This window comes from Carassius auratus, chromosome 48 (genome assembly GCF_003368295.1).
Source record: "Carassius auratus strain Wakin chromosome 48, ASM336829v1, whole genome shotgun sequence".
Taxonomy (NCBI): Eukaryota; Metazoa; Chordata; class Actinopteri; order Cypriniformes; family Cyprinidae; genus Carassius; species Carassius auratus.
This window is the reverse complement of record NC_039290.1, coordinates 961344-980954: the sequence shown is the minus strand read 5'-3', so window position 1 is coordinate 980954 and position 19611 is coordinate 961344. Positions and strand designations below refer to the sequence as shown.

The following is a 19611-nucleotide window of genomic DNA, read 5'->3' as shown; positions in this document are numbered from 1 at the left end:
TATCTTTAAAGGCAGATTTTTGCTCCTAAGTGAATGTTGAAGAAAACCATAGAATTAATGGTGGTTTTAAACTACTCTCAGAACATGACAAACACTCCATTCTATTTTCCAGTCATTGTTTCTTAAAAAAAATATCTTTTAACAGAAAAATTAATTTCTTAGCCTCTGCATGCTCCAATGAGTGATATTGCTTCAGATCATGAAACAGGTTTGTGTTGTCTGACTTTGATGACACTTATTTTCAACACAGTTTGCAGTGCAGGCTACAATATTAATATTACTTTTATTTCTTAGAAATGCATATTTGACAGTAGCTTGGACTGACAGTAGTAGTAACTTGAGTTAGCATTACTTTAACAACCTCAAATTGATATGGTAAAATTTAATTATTCTGATTGTTTAATTAAAAACTACTGGCCTTCCATAGTAGCATAAATTTAGATCATGATAACCCACAGTTAAAACCACATATTTATAGCGCCTCAATACCATGGTAAAAAATGTAGTAAGATTTTACTATATGGTTTCTGGGTATTTGTATGAAGAACAGTAGTCTAAATACATAATATAAATGCACAAACACTGTGGCTTATATATACACATATACTATCAGTTATATATATATATCTGATAATACATATTTTGGTAACACATAAAAATAAAATATTTTATTGTAGAGATACTGAGAACTTGAAAAAGAAAATTGCACATGTTTGACTGTAAAAATATTAGACTTTTACCTAATGGCAAAAAATAAATAAATAAGATAAATATTATTATTACAGTATTTATAATAAATTTTTATTGTTGTAATTTAATGATTTAGATATTGTATCAAAATTCAGGAAATCAAAAAAATGTATAAAAAGTTTTAAAAATTGTAGCAAAAAATGATCAAATATTATAGTGATACTAAAGAGATTCCAATTGTGATTAGAGGTTGTTTTCATGTGAGAAACTTGAAAGATCAATTTGCAAGCATTCAGATTGATAAAATTAAATTTGGCTCATATATAATGGCATAAACGATAATAATGATGATAATAATAATAATAATAATAAATATTCTCATTCTTACTATTGTTGTTTTGTTTCTGTTCTATTGTTATAATAGAAATATTAGAAAGGAAATAGAAAAATATGTTCTGCGTTTTTGTAATAAGACACACACACACACACACACACACACACACACACACACAAAATGACATCAGTAGTGGTTTGTGACCACAAAAATAAAAAAAAAACATCCATTATGGGTTGCCCTTCTGTCTCTGATCAAAATCTTTTGTTTTACTGCTGATGAGCTGCTGTTTATTAGATTAAGGCAAATCAAATAATTTCAGCTTTTCCAAGGAAGCACAAAGTTCATCTGGTCAGTAAAAGGATTGCCAATCCTGGTGGCTCTGGAAAGAGTTTTCCCCATCAGCTGTGCTGCCTCAGACCGTTGCCAAGGGTGACTGACTGGACGAGAATGAGGAAGGGTGGAGGCGAGAGACGGATGAGGGGGAGGAAACCCAGGCAGCAGTCGCGGGTCTTCCCCTGCTGGCCTGCTCCACCTACGTGTGCTTCTCAGTGCACACAACCTTCAAACAGACTGCTTTGCATTCCACCTGCTGATGTAAGAGTGAATCACTCACCTCACAAAAGCAGATGATTTTTGTCTCTTGGGTGCAGTGTAACGTGTGTTTATCCAACTAGTACATACCAAGCATGACATACTGTAAACAGCAACTGGAAAAGTGGAAATATTTGGTTCCCTCTCCGCAGGAGTGGCTCAAGATTGTTTTTGTTCACTAAATGAAACAGATTTATCTTTAAACACTCAGCCTGCAGAACAAATGGCAGGCAAAGTTCAAGACATGCCATAAAACAGGCCGGAAACTAGCAGCACAAGTCGCACCTCACCTGTGAACAGCTGCTGTGCTTCGCCTCCCGCAGCTCATTTCTTGTGTTCTACAAGTTGCATTTCAATGGAAAAAGTATCACTCGTTTTACTTACGTAAGTAGTGGCAGGACGAGTTTTTTATAAAAGCAAAGGGGCCTCAGGGGTGTGCAGGAAACCCTTTCAAAGTCACCCACTACCCACAGGCACGCCTGAGCTTGCACAGCAGCCGTGCACGCCGTCCTCCTCCAGAAAAGCCTCCCTCGCGGTCTGTGCAAAGGCACAAGCTTGAGGACTCACATGTTAGAAACGTACTTACACCCACACGCAGAGAGCACTACAGACAGCAGACACACTGCAACTGTTGCGCTATCCTACACAGACCAATATCAAGAGTCGAAGCCATTTAGATTTCATTACCGTGTACAAGAGAGGGCATGAGACATCATAGACTTTCTGCAGCTGAAACGGACTCAACTGAAATATGTGAGGACATGTAATTATATCATTTATGCATAGAATTACTACATTTATGCAGTCCAAACTACACCAAAACACTTAACAAAAACATCCACTTCAAAACAATTATCTCCATGAGGTTTCAGTGTGCAAAAACATACTCGGGGATGAAAGATGAGATTTCTCTGATCAAAATTGCAATTGCCATTTAAAATCCAACTGAAAAAATAAATAAAATAAAAAATAGCTCCAGGTTTGACCAAGAATATTGTGAATATATATTATCAGTATGACTTTCAAATAAATATTTCTTATTTGAAAAACTTGAAATATTAAAAAAGTGATATTATTATTTGTATTATTATATTACACATAAATTGAAAAATTGTGTTTAAGGTGAATTATAATATAATGGTTTTATTTTAAAGTCCAATTGAAAAGTCACAATACTAACATTTATGGCCTTTTTTTTTTGCTTCAAGCAATAAGAATGTGACAAAAATTTGACAATTCATCATATATGTTCACTTTTGCCAGTGCTAATGCTTCATAACACAGCAAACACAATGTCAACATGAGTTGTTAAGTCCAATTTGTAAAAAAATTCATAAAACAGCAACTGCAGAGTCAGTTAGCATGCAAGCAAGGTCAAAAACACTTTCATTTTCTCATAAAATGGATTTAAATCTACCTTATTTCTTAATGACTCTCAAACAATTAATCTTTCCAAAACCCTCATTTTCATGAGGCTACTCTGCTCTGATTGGTCAGATGACCCAGTCTGTTGTCATTGGTCTACTGCATACAGCATATTTCAGAAACTAAACATAGTAAAGACCCAAACAATAATGGTACATGCGTTAACCGAACACATATGGACTACTAATAAATCACTGCAGTTTGTAAATCAACGTATTGCTCCATCCTTTATCATGAATCCAAGTAATAATTACGACATGTTCAATTTTAATCAAACATTTCTAGACAATAGCAGGCCCTCAGCTGATTAGCAGAAATATAATGCAAGTTATTCAGAGACTTATAGCTGCACTGACTGTATAACACAACACAACACTTAAAACTACATATTTTGGGCGCTGGACAGAACATTACAGCAAAATTATTAATCATACTTACAAATTGTGATTTGAGGAGCAAGCTTTTTCAAGCTGGTCTTCAGAGCTTGATTCTTTGGAAGCGAAAATAAACAGAATTTACTTTCACAACGCAGAGCACAGCATTGTCTTAACATGATGTTATCCACGCCAACATGCTACAGCGTTTGAGGGAGGTTCAAGTTTTCGCTGGATGTCCACACACAATGTAAGCAGGCATTATGCAAATGTGGTAACTTGTGATGTGTGAACTTCAAGAAAATGGGATCCGAAAGACACGTTTAACGTTTCAGAGTGTGGCTCTTTCTTTGAGAGACAATAACTTTATTTATGATGCACTTTCAGCTATACAACTTTGCAGACTGTCATGTCATGCATCCACTGCATGAAAGGTCAAAAATCCATAATAGGTGCACTTTAATTCATGAATGACTGCTGCCACGATCTGGGGCTCGTTCTGTCTAGAAAACCCCGGAGATGCCTGATTGTGGTCATGCTTTCCTTTATGCAGCAAGGGCTGGAGCGAAGGCTGTCTCCCTCCACCCCTAAAGTCCAAGTTGCTGCTATTGCTGTGTGCCATGTTCCCTTGAATAGGAAGTCTTTGGGTAAGCATGACCTCGTCATCAGGTTCCTTAGTGAGTGTCGTGGCATACAGAGAATACTCAGAATTTGTGCTCTGCATTTAACCCATCCAAAGTGCACACACACAGCAGTGAACACACACATGCACCAGCCCGGCTACATGCGCTGTCCCGTCCGAACATTAAGAGGTTACATAGACCGGACACAAAGCTCCAGGACCTCAGATCAGCTCTTTATCCATTATGGCAGATGGGGAATGCTGTCTCTAAGAAGAGGATGGCCCACTGGATTGTGGATGCCATCACCAAGGCTTATCAGGCAAAGGGGTTTGCCCTGTCTGTTCAGGTTGCGAGCTCACACAACTAGGAGTGTTGCAGCCTCATGGGCGCTGGCTTGTGGAACATGTTCGCTAGATTCTATAGCCAGTATCCTCCTGTGTTTTCACCTCAAAAGGGTAGTGGCCATGAGAGGCCCTGGTTAGTGTCGGGTTGCTAAAACTGCTCCAGAGTATTTAATACCCTGTTGAGATCCTCCATCACCTTCGGCAGCAAGACGCGGCAGAAACCTTGGCACCAGGACTTCATGATGAATCTGTGAGAACCGTGGAAGGATGGGTCCCATATTGAGACCTAAGTGGTACTCATATGTATAGCCTTAGAGCCTATGTTTCCCCGGCAGACTTCAGCCTTCCAAGAGGGTTACAATCACCTCCAATTTCTCTATATACACCTAAAAAGATGCTATATGTGTATTTGCTTCTGAAAACACCTTTGGGAAGGATGGGGCTTCTGCAGCCTCCCTGTTCCCAGTGGAACGGGTACGTTTTCCCAGTGTTATCCATCTCATTTAGTTTAGTAGTGCTTTGACAATGGTGAGTGGAACTACTTGTTCCAAGTCCTGGCCTACACCAAACAGGGGTGCAGGCGGTTCGCACAGGTCACTGGAAGGGGCAGCACCCATGGTGCTTTGGTAGGGATCCCAATTCTTCTTGGTTATATATGGTAACCATCGTTCCCTGAAGAAGGAAAGGGAGACGTCTGGTCCCATCACCACGGTTGTTGTACCACTGCTGAGCCGCCGGATCAAAGTCTCAGCTCCTCAGCGAAAACCTGGTATGCATTGCACCTGCTGCCTTATTATACTCATGCTGTGATCAGCGGCAGATGGATGCAATAATTGCATGCCAATGTGCACTGGCTCATTTAGTTTACACTCCAAGTAGATCGATCTATCGAAGCGATATCCCAATTTGTCGGTCATCAACGTGGCGTCTCCATTCCCTCCTTCAGGGAACGAGGGTTACCATAGGTAACAGAGACGCTTTTGTTCCCTTACTTTTTTAGAGATTATTAAGTACTTACCACTTGCCATGTTAAAAACGAGGAAATCTGTAGTAAAATGAATATTCATTCTCAAAGCAAGACCTTTATCTGTTTCTGTCGCATAAACATGGTTAGATCATGATTGAGCTTTAGGAAAGATGGGCGATTCCTGAGTCCAGTTTTTCCACTGCTTGGCTCATGAGTTATTAAAGCAGGTGATTACTGGAAAAACAGTAAACCGACCATTATCAGGTAAGCTAAGCCAAGAGCTCTGGAGAGAATGTGGGACTAAATGAGGACTTTTAATTTCTTCAGAAAAATCCTCAAATTTAGCATAGGCTTTCAAATGAGTCAGAGATACAAACCCACAAACTAAAATATATGTATGTTGCACTGAGACAGATAAGTTTTGGTCACAACAGAAGAAACAAGAGTGGAAAAACAAGAAGGGTTAGGTTAGACTCACGTTTTGACCCTAAATGTGACAAATGGCATCCAGTCTTTTACAAATATTAGGGCTGACTCGATACCACTTTTTCAGAACTGATCCTGATCCAATACCAAAAATTTTGAGTATCTGCCAATACTGATATCAATCCGATACCAGCACAATTTTTTTAATTAGTGTAGAATTTCTACACCTCAATGTGCGTTGACCTGATCATCCCTTTTTTGTATGTTACACACCATCTACTTAATACAGACAGCTTCATTATAAAGAAAAATAACAAACGAAAATCATGTGTGCACAATAATTTAATAAAATCCTATACTTTTAGTGAAAAAAATACAATATTTAGTATAAAAAATAAATAAAATAAAAGTCAGCTTTCATCAAAGTTGTCCTAAAACCAAAACGCCAATACCAATACCCGTTCTTATCATTTATTTTAAATGTATAGCAGAGTAATGAGGCAGCAACATACAGTACATAAACTCTGTATTATTAAGAGTCTAGATGAAATGCAGGCATTCAGATAATCAGCAATAGTGAAGATAACCGTAAAATAAACAAGAGAAAAAATCCAGAGAATGCAACAAGCATTAAATCAGGTGAGAGAAATGTGTCAAATAATACAATGATACATAAGAAGAACTTATTTTAAGTGATAGGCTATTTAAATTTCCAAGCATTTCAAAGTACAGTATGACTCAGGATCCACAGTATAGTTCGGTGAAAGAGAATAACAAAACATCTGACAAAACAACCGACGAAGCAAACAGGAAAACCACCAAAATGCAGTTAAGTAGTACAATTAAAAATAGAATAGGTCTGTACATTACAAAACTTGACTGAGCTAGGCTGTCTCAAAATCTAGATGGCTGTCTAACTTAAGCTAACTAGGACGACCTAAACCATAAATCATTTTCATTTTAACATGCATTTATATAGAACGGCGTGCTAAAAAACTTAGACGATGTTTCCTGCACTATTCACCGCAATACTACTACTGAATTTACAGTCCGAAACGTACAGCGAACAGTAGTCCGATTCCCTAACAAATGACTCCTATGAGCCGGTTCTTTTAAATGAATAATAAACATAGAGCGCAACCAGTGCTGACTGATTGTCAAAAGAATGAATCTTATGAGCCGATTCTTTTGGGAAATCAAAAACACTTACGAAACAGGAGCAACCATTGATATATCACCCATTTACTGAACCGTAACTTAATCATTTCATCGTCATGTTATATTAACATCATGAGTTATTGACTGTTCATATGACAGCTTAATTTGAGATACACATTGATTAAGAATGAAATACGTTATATTGTTGGTTTAGTATTTGTATTTAATATTTAGAGTCATGCACTTGTGTATGGAGTGAGTTTTGATTCTTTATTACATGCGAGAAAATAAAAGATCTGAGAGAAAAAAAAAAGTTTGAGAGAAAAAGTTATCACACTGATAGCAAAAAAACATTTCATGAGAGAAAAAAGAATATTTGAGAGAAAAAGTTTTCATGCCAATAGCAAAAAATAATTATATTTGAGACTAAAAAAAGTTTTGAGAGAAAGTATTTTCTCATAGAACATAAAAAAATATACATTTGAAATTTTTTTAATTATTTCTGAGAAAAAAAATCTCTCTCAAAATACTTTAAAAAAAACTCTCAAATATATATGTTTTGCTATCAGTGTGAAAATATTTTCTCCATAAAAAAAATGTTTCTCTCGAAACGCTTTTCTTTGCTCTTGATGCAATTTCTTGCTCTCGTGTCAGGATTTTGCTTTCACTGTGAGAATTGTGTCATGGGCGGGGCCACGTTCCTATTGGCCAGTCGGGTGAGCATCGTCTTGTCTTGGGAGTCGAACTGAATCATTACACCATTGTTCGGTTCACCTGCATAGAGGCCGCCTCTGCCTTATGGCTAGTTAAGTTGAGCACGGACACTCCAACGTTTGGGCAAGATGATGACACACAGCTGGCTGAGCAAGTTCAGTATCACTTAAGATTAAACATTAAAAAATAGCACTCATATTCATGAATGAATGTGTATTATATTATTTGCTTGCTAATCGCTAGTAAAGCTAACCAGCCATCATGCTAGGTAAACTTGCAAACTCACCTGGTTTATACTATGTTTAAATCAAATGCCAAATTAATGTTTTGATTTAGATAGTTTCACGCCTTATTTAGTGAGTAGTGAGCAGTGATTGATATACCGTTTGAAAGTGTCCCACCTAGTTTTGTTTAAAATAGTCTTTGTATGGTTGTTGCACTACATGTTTAGCTACACTGCATGTATAGCTCACAAACTCAGCTACACGGGGCTTATTCTAAATATTTTTTACCATCTAGCCGAGGTCTAGAGCTGACAAGGTAAATTGCAGGTCTAGGACTAACTCTTACATTAGCAACCCACAAATATGTTTGTGCCTGTACTGTCTTGGTAATAATTTTTTCTTTTAAATCTTTCAAACGGTATATCAATCATTGTCTAACGTTAGCTAGTTGTAGGGTTGCCACCTTCCATGCATACTAACGTTAGTTGAAAGTTGTACGGGAGGTTGTATGAACAAGCAGTTACTCTTCAGGTGCTTTGAGGCTAGCAAGTGCAAAGGTAGAAACTAGCTCACTACTCACTAAATAAGGCGTGAAACTATCTAAATCAAAACATTAATTTGGCATTTGATTTAAACATAGTATAAACCAGGTGAGTTTGCAAGTTTACCTAGCATGATGGCTGGTTAGCTTTACTAGCGATTAGCAAGCAAATAATATAATACACATTCATTCATTCATGAATATGAGTGCTATTTTTTAATGTTTAATCTTAAGTGATACTGAACTTGCTCAGCCAGCTGTGTGTCATCATCTTGCCCAAACGTTGGAGTGTCCGTGCTCAACTTAACTAGCCATAAGGCAGAGGCGGCATCTATGCAGGTGAACCGAACAATGGTGTAATGATTCAGTTCGACTCCCAAGACAAGACGATGCTCACCCGACTGGCCAATAGGAACGTGGCCCCGCCCATGACACAATTCTCGCAGTGAAAGCAAAATCCTGACACGAGAGCAAGAAATTGCATCAAGAGCAAAGAAAAGCGTTTCGAGAGAAATATTTTTTTTATGGAGAAAATATTTTCACACTGATAGCAAAACATATATATTTGAGAGTTTTTTTTAAAGTATTTTGAGAGAGATTTTTTTTCTCAGAAATAATTAAAAAAATTTCAAATGTATATTTTTTTATGTTCTATGAGAAAATACTTTCTCTCAAAACTTTTTTTAGTCTCAAATATAATTATTTTTTGCTATTGGCATGAAAACTTTTTCTCTCAAATATTCTTTTTTCTCTCATGAAATGTTTTTTTGCTATCAGTGTGATAACTTTTTCTCTCAAACTTTTTTTTTTCTCTCAGATCTTTTATTTTCTCGCATGTAATAAAGAATCAAAACTCACTCCATACTTGTGCCTCTAGAAAAGCATGTGAAAAGCCATTTAAAAGGCATGTAAACAACACCTTTCGCATGAACATTTGTAATTTCTTTTTGTGGAAATATATTTGTTAGATATGTTTTGAAACCAGAAATTATCTTATCATTTGCCAACAACTGTTGAGGGCGGTAAATGTTGGGATGTTAGATATTGTTCGTCAAAGTACTAAACGAAAGGAATTCTAAATGGAACCGAACTTGCCGAGACGAATCGAATTTAGAATCATTGAATTCCTCTCGATTCCCATCGTTAACTAGACAGCATTCTGGGCATCGATACAAACGTTCGAACATACTGTTTGGCGAGTCAGAGGTTTAATACACAACCTTATGAGTCGCTACCAAATTAAATATTGCATAAAAACACGCAACACTGTACAAAATCACTGTTACTGTTCAAATGGTTGTCACTTCTCTAAAACTCACTCGTTTTACCACAAGATTAAATAAACACTGACGTTACCTTAATATCTTGAGGTGTGTAGCACCCGGTTAGTAGTTCTGTCTGACGCCAAGAGCCAAATCGCCAGTCAGATGCACTTCGAAAACTGCTTCAGCGCTTAGAAAATTCAGAAAGAAGTAGCGACGGAGGCAGATCCAGCTTCGTCTGTGAGAAAGCGTTAAGCTGTGTTTGTCCGGTGGAGAACTGACAGTGAAGTGAACACGCCTAACTGTGAGTGACTCTCCCATAGAGTCACAGCACCGCCCGCTCTCGTGTCTGAACTGAGTGATGCACTTTGATCAGATGCTGTGCGTGTGTATGGACTGCTTCTTATCGAGCACACTAACATTAGTGATCGATAGATAGATATATAGATGAGTATGATGTTTGGCATCTTAGTTATTATAATTATATATGTACTTTTAGACTGTGCAATTGCTTTAACAGTTATCACATAATTAAGCTGCAATATATTTGATTGCCAAGTGCTTGATTATCTGATACAGGTATTTGTGGTACCAGATTGTAAAAGCTCCAATCAAATCCTTACTTTTTTTTTTTCAAAGGGATTACAGACCACTTCATTTATTAGGGAGACATTAAACAAAACAGTTTTTTTTATATATATCAAAATGAAATCCTAACTAGATTGATGGATGGAGCAACAGGCAGACGGACATTTAGATTGATGAATAGAAAGATATTGCATACATCATGTACATGCAATACACACACAACCATAAGATCATGTTATTACCCAAAAAAAAAAGAGAGTAGTCAGTGTATTTCGTGTTGAGCAGAAGCTGGTAATGCTTGAACCAGTTGACATTCCGATCCTCACTAGTACTATAATGGGCTGGATTAAAATGACTTGCAGTATTAGTGGCTATGGGCTGGTCAAAGAAAATTCCAACAACAGGAGGATTATTCCTGCATGCACATTAATATGTGTTTGGCCTCAAAACACTGAACCAAGATCAGCAGATAGAAGGGACCACAGTCACCAAATAGCAATAATAAGAGTTAATTTAGCTGAAAATGATGGTATATGGCAGCAGAACTATTTGAAAACTCTATGGACTGCTCAATTTAACAAATAAATTGCACTTTAGTGACATTGTGTGGTAGAACAGAGGAAAAACATCAAAAACATGAGGAAGTATGCTCTTTCTCTGGGCATTTTTTTAAACATTAAACACAACCAACAAGAAGTTCCTGCTGCTGCATTAATAATAAAGACAAAGACACCGGTGTCGTATTGCAAAATCAATGATATTTATTCATATTCTGTCAGTAACCCACAACACAAAAGCAAGAATAAAAGACCAAAACAAACAAACAGAAGAATGCCACATCCACGGACAATGCTGCAGCGGGAAACATGAGCTCTGAACATTTCATCCCTGACATCAGATGATAAAACCTGAGAGTCAAGAAAGTCTTGAATGTCGAATAAGCGATAACGCATCGGTCTCAAATCAAACACAAAAAAAGGGAACTTTTATTTCAAGAATGATACGGAAGGGGATAAGATCCATCAGAACCAAGAAGTGAAACACATTGGGTCGTGTTTAATCTCTCCAGCTTCTGGGTGTGATTGCGAGACGATGTTCAGAGAAGCCGCGTGACGAAAGTATCGAATGTAGTGTGATAAGGCAAAGTTCACAGACATTTCTTCCTAATTGACATAGACCTGGATGAATATTGCTGAGTTAAACATTCTGGGTCAATAGTTTCCAGCTCTTATTAAACAACATTTTCAAATAAGCTAATGTAAACAACAAAATTAGCTTTCAGGTCTATGTAACACTGAAGCAGATGACACACAATAGCTCCGAAGATACATTTGAGAATCGCTGCTATTGGCTGCACTTAAATTTCGGCATCCGTGCAACGACAACAAACAACAAAGCAAGCACGATGTGCACACAACACAATAAAACTTTGGTTGCAGAGACAAATATCGCACAACAGAAACGTAACTGATTATATAATCAACTATGTACAAATAAGGTTGGAAAATATGCAAAATAAATTCTTAAACTACTTATCCAGGAGTCAACTGCACAATATACACAAACATTCAACCGTTCCAACTCTCTTTATTCTTTGAAATTCAAGAGGTGCTGTGGCAAATGATGGATAAAAAACGGTTCTGATGTAAACCACAGTAAACAGGTCCTGATATGGTCGAGCATCTGCAGGAGATCACGCAGACATGTTTTACATCAGCTGTAGTTTGGTCATTTTTCACAATGTTTTTATACTTCATATTCGATTCACAAGCTTTTCATCCATCATTTCTGGTTTTGCATTTGGTGAATCTACAAAAAAAAAAAAACGTTGAGGTCACTAAGACCGGCTTAAAGAAAAAAAAATCTGGTTCTGATTAATAGTTTAATAGCCAGAGATGCTTTTAGAAAATAATAAAAAAATAATAAAATGATCAATTCTGGAGGAGATTTAATTGAAAAAGAAAGCGTAGAATAAAAGGTATCAAATCAGTCATTGGTTTCCATCAGATACATCCTTTGCATCACTCTTTCCACAAACATCTTCACGAAACGAGATTCATGACATCTTGTTTTTCCAATCACCACACAGTGCAACCACCGAGCAGAGTTCTTTATCTACCAAACTTTCATCATAGCTCTATTGAAAAAACAAAAAACAAAATACATCACGGAGATCCATGGTAGTTAAAACACTCTACTCTAAATCGCAAACTGAGATGAAGACAGCAAAAAAGTCCACTACTCTAGTAGAACAAGAACATATATTTGTCTATATTTCTTTATCATCTGTATTTACAAGAACCTTAACTTGTCTGAAGCTGTGAGTGACGTATATTTGCTGTCAAGAGGGAAATAAATGTTAAAGGGGAAATTAGACATCACTTCAAATCCTTTTGATTTCAATGTTAATGCTAAAACATACGTGTACCATCGTCCCTGATAATGTTTCAAGTTGGTTTTTGTCATTAGGGTCCACTTTTGGAAAAATGTCCATTTAAGGCAAAGAGAACAGGGAATGCTGGAGGTCCACGAGCGGAGAACATCTCTGCCTGTGGCCTTCCTGAAAATTTGAGGTAACGACTGCCAAAAAAGTCTTGATATTTTTAGAGGGATGAACTGAGAATTTTTTAGAGGGGAGATTAAATTCAGTCTCTGGCACCCACCTATGTACACACTATAAGATCTCCTCAACACCATGAGCGAAGATCATAACCAACCCCGGCTCCAGAATCATATCTTCACCCATGTGCTGGTTCTCACAGGCCATCACCACCACGGCCTGCTTCCCCGGAATGCGCTTGGCCACATAGTTTTCGTAATACCGGCGGTTCATCTGCCGTGTCTCCAGCGTGGCCAAGCCTTGGGGCCAGTTGCGCTCGTGGGCGTTCTCGATGAGGTCATTCACGATTGACAATGGGCATCCACTGTCTATGAGCGATCGTTTGATGACGGCCTGGAGGACGGCGTCGGGTGTGGAGATCATTCCTCCCCAGCGGGTCACGCGAGCGGGCTGGAGAGAGTTCACCCACCTGTGACCAAACAAGAGTAGTTCGTTAGAAAGTCATCTTATGATCAATTATGGGATTAGCATTATTACTTACTCAACAGTAATGAACCAGTTTTCAAGAGCAATTTACATACTCATTGTTTACATAGTAGACTGATATTTTATCCACTGCACAATATAAATAACTAGGCATATGGCCTTAGCCTTATTCTTTTTACAAAAATATTATAAATAAATATATGTATATATACACAATATATATTAAGTATATTTACAAATGCATATATAACTTTAATATTCAAAAGTTTGGTGTCAGTAATTTTTAAGAAATGAATACTTTCATTTAGTAAAGATGCATTAAACTGATGAAAAGTGTAAAAAGAGACAAATTATTTCTATTTCAAATAAATGTTGTTCTTTTGAACTTTCAAGTCATAAAAAAAAGATTATCACAAAAATATTAAACAGCACAATGGTTTTAATTTAAACGGTTGCAATTGTTATAATAAATTAAATAATATTTCACAATATTACTGTGTGTGTGATATATATATATCTATAAATTGTATAAATATTTTAAACCATTAAACTTATCTTGAAATCATATGGACTTTAAAAGTTTTAGGAAAAGAACATCACTCACTCTAGGATCTCATTGTACTCTATGCTCTCCTCCAGGTTCTGCAAGTTAGGGTTAGCGCTGCGTATTGCTCGCATGTAAGCTTTCAGGAGCTGGATGTCACGTTTCTGAATAACAGAAGTCAATCAAGAATATTAACAACCTGTGCTGTGTGCTGATCGGGGCAGAGAATCCATAAATGTTAAATAATTACAAATAATCACAGTGACAGGGATATTTACGTGATAAAGAAAAAAAACCACTGATCTGACCTGTTCTGCAAGTTGGTGCTTGTGCTCAGCTGCAGTCTTCTCTAGATCTGCAATCTTGGTCTGCTGTTGCTGCACCACACTGCGTAGGTGCTTAATACAGTTGTGATTGGGCATCTCATCTTTGGGCATTTCTAGCCTGGAGAGTAAAAACTTAATGTGATTAAAATGTCAAACGGTCATTGAAGACAATTAAGGGCTGTTCACACATGGTGCATTAAAAAAAACAGCTTGACACAGAGCTGAAGAAGACACTGAAAAAGCAGTAAACCATGGCACTACAGTCAAACACATCCATACAGCACATGGGCTAAGTGAGAACTAGATGACTATGGTAGATACCCGCAGCCTTCTTCACATGTGACGGGTCGTTTGGGGTTGTGCTCGCAGCCCTTCAGATGTGACTGCAGCTGGTCGAGCCGAAGGGTGGCCGTGCATCCGAAGCCGGCGTTATCACAGGAGATCTGCAGCTTGGAAAGCATGTTACGCATGATGCGGGGAACGGGTCGAAGATGGGCAAGAGTCACCACAGTGCGGTCCACAGGGCAGCTCTGCTGCTGTGCAAACCACTGTGTGATGCAGGCGTTACAGAATGCATGCTCACAATGCGGGGCCTGAGAGAACAGACAGATTGATCAGGGTGGAACCTGAACTCAATGCCTATAGACTTTTCTTGCTGAAGTGCATTTTTCAGACATTTTGCACTGTGTATTTGTTTTGATGTTAAAAAAGGAAAACAATAGCAAATTAAATCCATTGGGAAAGACATTCATTTCTAAATAATATAAAAATTAGAATAAAATAACTAACTTTACCAATAATAATAATACAACTTTATTGTATTTATTAATAATAACTAATTTAACAATAATAATAATTCTACTCTTTTATTAATTAATAAAATAACTAACTAATTTTAAGAAATAATAACTGTATTCATATTTTTACCATTTTTTATTATTTTTATAAATTTAACATTGTGTGTATACGCTTCACTGTATGAAATATATAGCCTGTAGATATCCTCAATTCCCTAACCATTTTATTTATTTATTTTTTTTTTTTTTATAAAAAAATCAATTTCGTACCCTTGTGAGAAATCACACAATGAAGCAATGATATCTAATAACTGCAAACTCATAATGTCGTGACACAGGCTGAGCCTCTGTCACTTTCTCAGGGTGTTCTAGAATTTTGCAGTTGAATGGAAAATAAATATGGACCTGCACTGGCTCCTCCAGCACCCCGCTGCAGATGGGACATAACAGATCCTCGTCCACCTCTCCCTGGAACCTGGTGACGTCGTACCCCATGGCACATTACCAGAAACCTTTGATATCTGAAATGAAGCAGGCAGGAAGAGTGTGTTGAGAGAACTCAATCAAATGCCTGCCAATCGCCTCTGAGACAGAGATGCATGAGAAGAACTGGACGTACAACAGAATGAAACTGAAAACTTACAGCCTTTGCTGGCCATTTTTCTGAACACTAAAACCAGCACAAGAATAGAAGAACCGTGAAAGCAGGCTTCAAAAGGATTTCAACCAATGTATTATCGGAGTTTCTTTCAGTTTTTTTTTTTTTTTTTTAAACAGCTGGTGTGAAAATGTCAAATTTGTTAAATGATAAAATAATAAGATGCACATCTTCTGGATAATCAAAATCATAAATGCACTACATGATTAAGAGCAGCACATGTTCAAACAAATATTGGGAACAATTTAATTAATAAATCAGATTGAACTTTTTAACAATACTTCAATTCGATGGCCACTGGTGACGCAGCCTTAAAATGTGGCCAAACCAAGGCACAGCTTTCACTTTGCTTTTTGGGTCTTTGTGCCAGGAGCATGTCGATGATGCTTTAAAACGTAGGTTTCAGAACTCCTAAGAAGCACTAAAGGTAAACCGATAGAGGTTTAATGAACATGGCATTTTGAGCTGACCATGGAGGAACTCAATGTCCCACTACAATACAGACGTAACATAATCGCATTTCCTGCAAAAAGGTGACCTTCTTTTTGTTCTTTGTAGAGACACTAGGTCTACACAGCTCTCTCAAGTGAAAAATGCAATGGCTGTGTGTTTGTGTGTATGCTGAGACTACAAATGCGCCATTAAAGAAATATGGGTCCACTCTGAAGTGTTGCAGCCCACTTAGAACCCCTATCATCATAGGAAACCATTCTGAGTGGCCTAGAGATTGCATTAAGATGAATAATGCGAGAATAGAAAAATTTCACCTCTTTCCTGACTTCATTTTGAGAAACTGCAAACTAGAAAGGCGATCATTAAACAGTAAAGTGTCCAAAACCAGGTCTGATATGATAAAAACAAGAACAATAGGTTTTTGTCCTAACCAGTTGTGACAAGCATCAAGACATTTTGTCAGTCGGTTTCTATTTTTCCATAACAACCAAAATCAACTTCCCTTTAGCTGTATATTTAACATTAAATACACCATGATAGCTTGTTACTGTATTATTTATCATTTTGTTGCAAGTAAACATACAATGGAAGTAGACTCAGAATAATCACTACTTAAAGACTTATCACAAAATCGACATACCTTTCTCAATCTGAATAAATTTGAGTGTTTTCACTGCCAATTTACTGTTTTGGTATTAGCTTTTTAGGATAAACTCATTCCTAGACCACAAATAAAGCCTTTTTCCTATTAGCCAGTATACGCTCCAAAGTGAACCAGATTTTATGGTGGAAATCATTACTTTATTAACACCTATACAGAATTACATCTGCGTTAGGACAGACAGAAAGCAGACCTTTTAATACCACAGAACAGAAAAGCTTTAAACCAGACTAAAATGCATTAACTTCTATGATATATGCATGATCTGAGTGATTATATAATAGTAGCATTAAAGAAGTACAAGACATTTTCTCTTCTACTGTATCATGTGAAACAAAGAAATGTACATTCATACCTCACGAAAGCACAGCCCTCATGATCCCTGTACAATGAGTCCTCCTCATGTGTCAGGTGGACAAGGCGATCTTCCTTACGATGCAAGGCTGAACATCCCCCTTAAGAAAGAGAAAACAAGACAAGACATCCATTATGATGCAACCAATGCACTGCTGTTTATTTCAATACTATTTAATTAAGTATTAAAAAGCCTGTCTGAAACATTTCCTGGAAGCTTCAGAAAACTTTGGCGTATTTAGTGTCAATTAGGCCATTCCCATTTCAAGACGTTTTGAATACTATGTTCGTCATCATTTAAGCTTACGGATGCTTTTTCCTCCCACTTTGTCTCTTCAGTGGAAATCCAAAACCATTAATACATTGATGCATTGTAATCGAATTAAGAGCCGACTCATTTAAGAGCCTGACGATGTATGGGTGGAAGCTACACAAGCACACTCAATTACAGGGCTGGACAGTATGACGTGTAATGAAGTGAGAGAATTTTGCAATATATATTTGTGTGCCCATCAGTAGGCAGAGCTTCGAGAGCAATTAAGAAACAATGACTCAAATGTGGCTCATCCAGTAGAGAGTCTGCCTGGCAGGCGAAAAAAAAAATCCTACAAAATTACTTTTAGCTATGTATAGGGACCAAATCATCATAGAGGCTTGTGGCTGGGCTGACAGTAAGTAACCACCCAGTACACACTATACTAGCAACACCCTGGTAACCATCCATTACACCCTAGCATCGCGATGAGTTTTCACTCAGTGGAATCACAATAACTTGTGTTTTCAGGATGGTGTGTGCGAACCTGAGACTTTTCCACAGCCTATTGAAACAAAGCAGATGTAGTCAGCAAGGATTAGACATGTGATATAAATAAAGCACCTTTATCCAGCAGCACTAAATTGTTTCTTTGGAATCTAATAAGTCATAAAAAAACAAGATGGGGAAGGCTGGAGTTAGTACACAGATCAATGCTCTAAATTTGCATTTAAAATCCAAATGAAAAAAGGGGGCTGCGTTATGTAGACACAGCATCTCTTCAGATTCATAACAGTTCTGTGAGGGGTGGTGTTGTGTCCCTGTAGGCTCGTGGTGACCTAATTTTAGCTCGTCTAAGCAGACGATGGGGTGTGGGTGTTATAGCACGTTCTCCCCTCAACCCCCATTTTAGAGATGGCGTTCCTTGCTTTCATTCAGTAAAGATCTGGTTTTAGTGGCACGGATGCATGATCACCAAGAGCACATCCAGGAGTGCACTGCTGAGCTGGCTCACGTTTAACAGTGTCCAAAGCGCTTTGTTACGTTTATTTTTGGACCACGTATTGGATGACACATCTGACAAACCCCTAAATAAAGTATGAGACCATAATATTCTAACATAATAGTTTTGATGCTGCAAAATGGTGGCTGTTTTTCTCTCTCTCTACATACACAGACACATGCATACATACATATATGAGTGTGTGTATGTGTGTTTCTGCACCAAAAATGTCTATAAACATGACATTGCAGTCCTGTCTCTCAGCAGCATATAATATGGAATAATTTTATGGGTTAATGTTAAATGTACAGATGTAGCCATTTAAACAATATGCATATTGATACATTACAGACAGACAGACAGACAGCCATGAATATGAATACAATGTCACGCTGGATTCAGACAGACAAGCTAACTGTACTTCTGACCAGACAGGACATGACAAAACAGCTGCAAACATCTGTACGGCTATTAAACCTCCTGGCGATGAAAAAAAAGCTCATGCCAGCCTGAAACACGCGTCTACTGATGTGTTTGAGCGAATAGGCGCTTAGCATTAGCCAGCTCGCTAACGATGCTGTATAAATACAACCAACAAAATCATCACAGCCACGGGCCTTCCTTACTGAGTTCGAGTTTTTTTTTATATTAAAATGAATGAATCTGTTAAATCTCTTTTATTCACTGTAAAATCCATTTAAAGTGAATGCGTCGATGTTGAGAAGCTAGCGTGGCTAACTAGCACGAAATCCAACTAAGGTTAATGTTAGCTGAGGCATGCCGAAAGAGCAGCTTTGATCTAAACATTGCACAACACTTCCATGAATGTCACATTACAAATTCTAGCCACCACTAAAAAAAACTGTAAATGTCATTTAAATACTGTTCTGGTCAAATAACGTCTTGTGTTCAAGATTCGTCCCTGTATTTGCCTCAAGTTTGTGCTACCATCCGGTAATTTTACAAGTCGACATAAATAAAGCGTTGAAAAGCACCCAGCTTGACTATAATACCTGTTCCCGTCGATCGCGGTATTCCTCCAAAGCTTGGTTTTATTTCTGGACTTCGAGCCTGTGATATTTGCAGTGATCTGTTAGATGGCTGATTTCTCTTCCTGAGCCGAGCGGATGAAGTCAGACTGAATCTGCTGCTGCGCCTACAGGACAGAGTGTGTGTGGAGGAGCAAGCCTAGCTGATGTACATATCACACACACACACACACACATCTATATATAGATCTATCTATATATGA

General features: G+C 37.6%; 1 protein-coding gene and 1 long non-coding RNA gene across 2 annotated transcripts in view; both read right to left on the bottom strand.

Annotated features, from left to right (window-relative positions):
- LOC113065436 (uncharacterized) overlaps positions 1–10016 on the bottom strand; it is a 16880-nt gene extending 6864 nt beyond the window's left edge. Inside the window, exons 1-2 of the long non-coding RNA XR_003279022.1 lie at positions 9771–10016; positions 5894–5895 (exon numbers count right to left, since the gene is read on the bottom strand). This is a non-coding gene — a long non-coding RNA (uncharacterized LOC113065436). The remainder of the gene's footprint in view (positions 1–5893; positions 5896–9770) is intronic.
- Positions 10017–11002: 986 nt separating this feature from the next.
- On the bottom strand, positions 11003–19506 carry LOC113065434 (E3 ubiquitin-protein ligase NRDP1-like). The gene is made up of 7 exons (XM_026236667.1): positions 19373–19506; positions 17105–17204; positions 15383–15498; positions 14502–14773; positions 14163–14298; positions 13915–14018; positions 11003–13293 (listed from the first exon to the last, which is right to left on the bottom strand). The coding sequence occupies exons 3-7, from the start codon at positions 15470–15472 to the stop codon at positions 12939–12941; spliced, it is 957 nt and encodes a 318-aa protein (XP_026092452.1). The 5' UTR covers positions 15473–15498; positions 17105–17204; positions 19373–19506; the 3' UTR covers positions 11003–12938.
- Between the last annotated feature and the right edge of the window lie 105 nt (positions 19507–19611).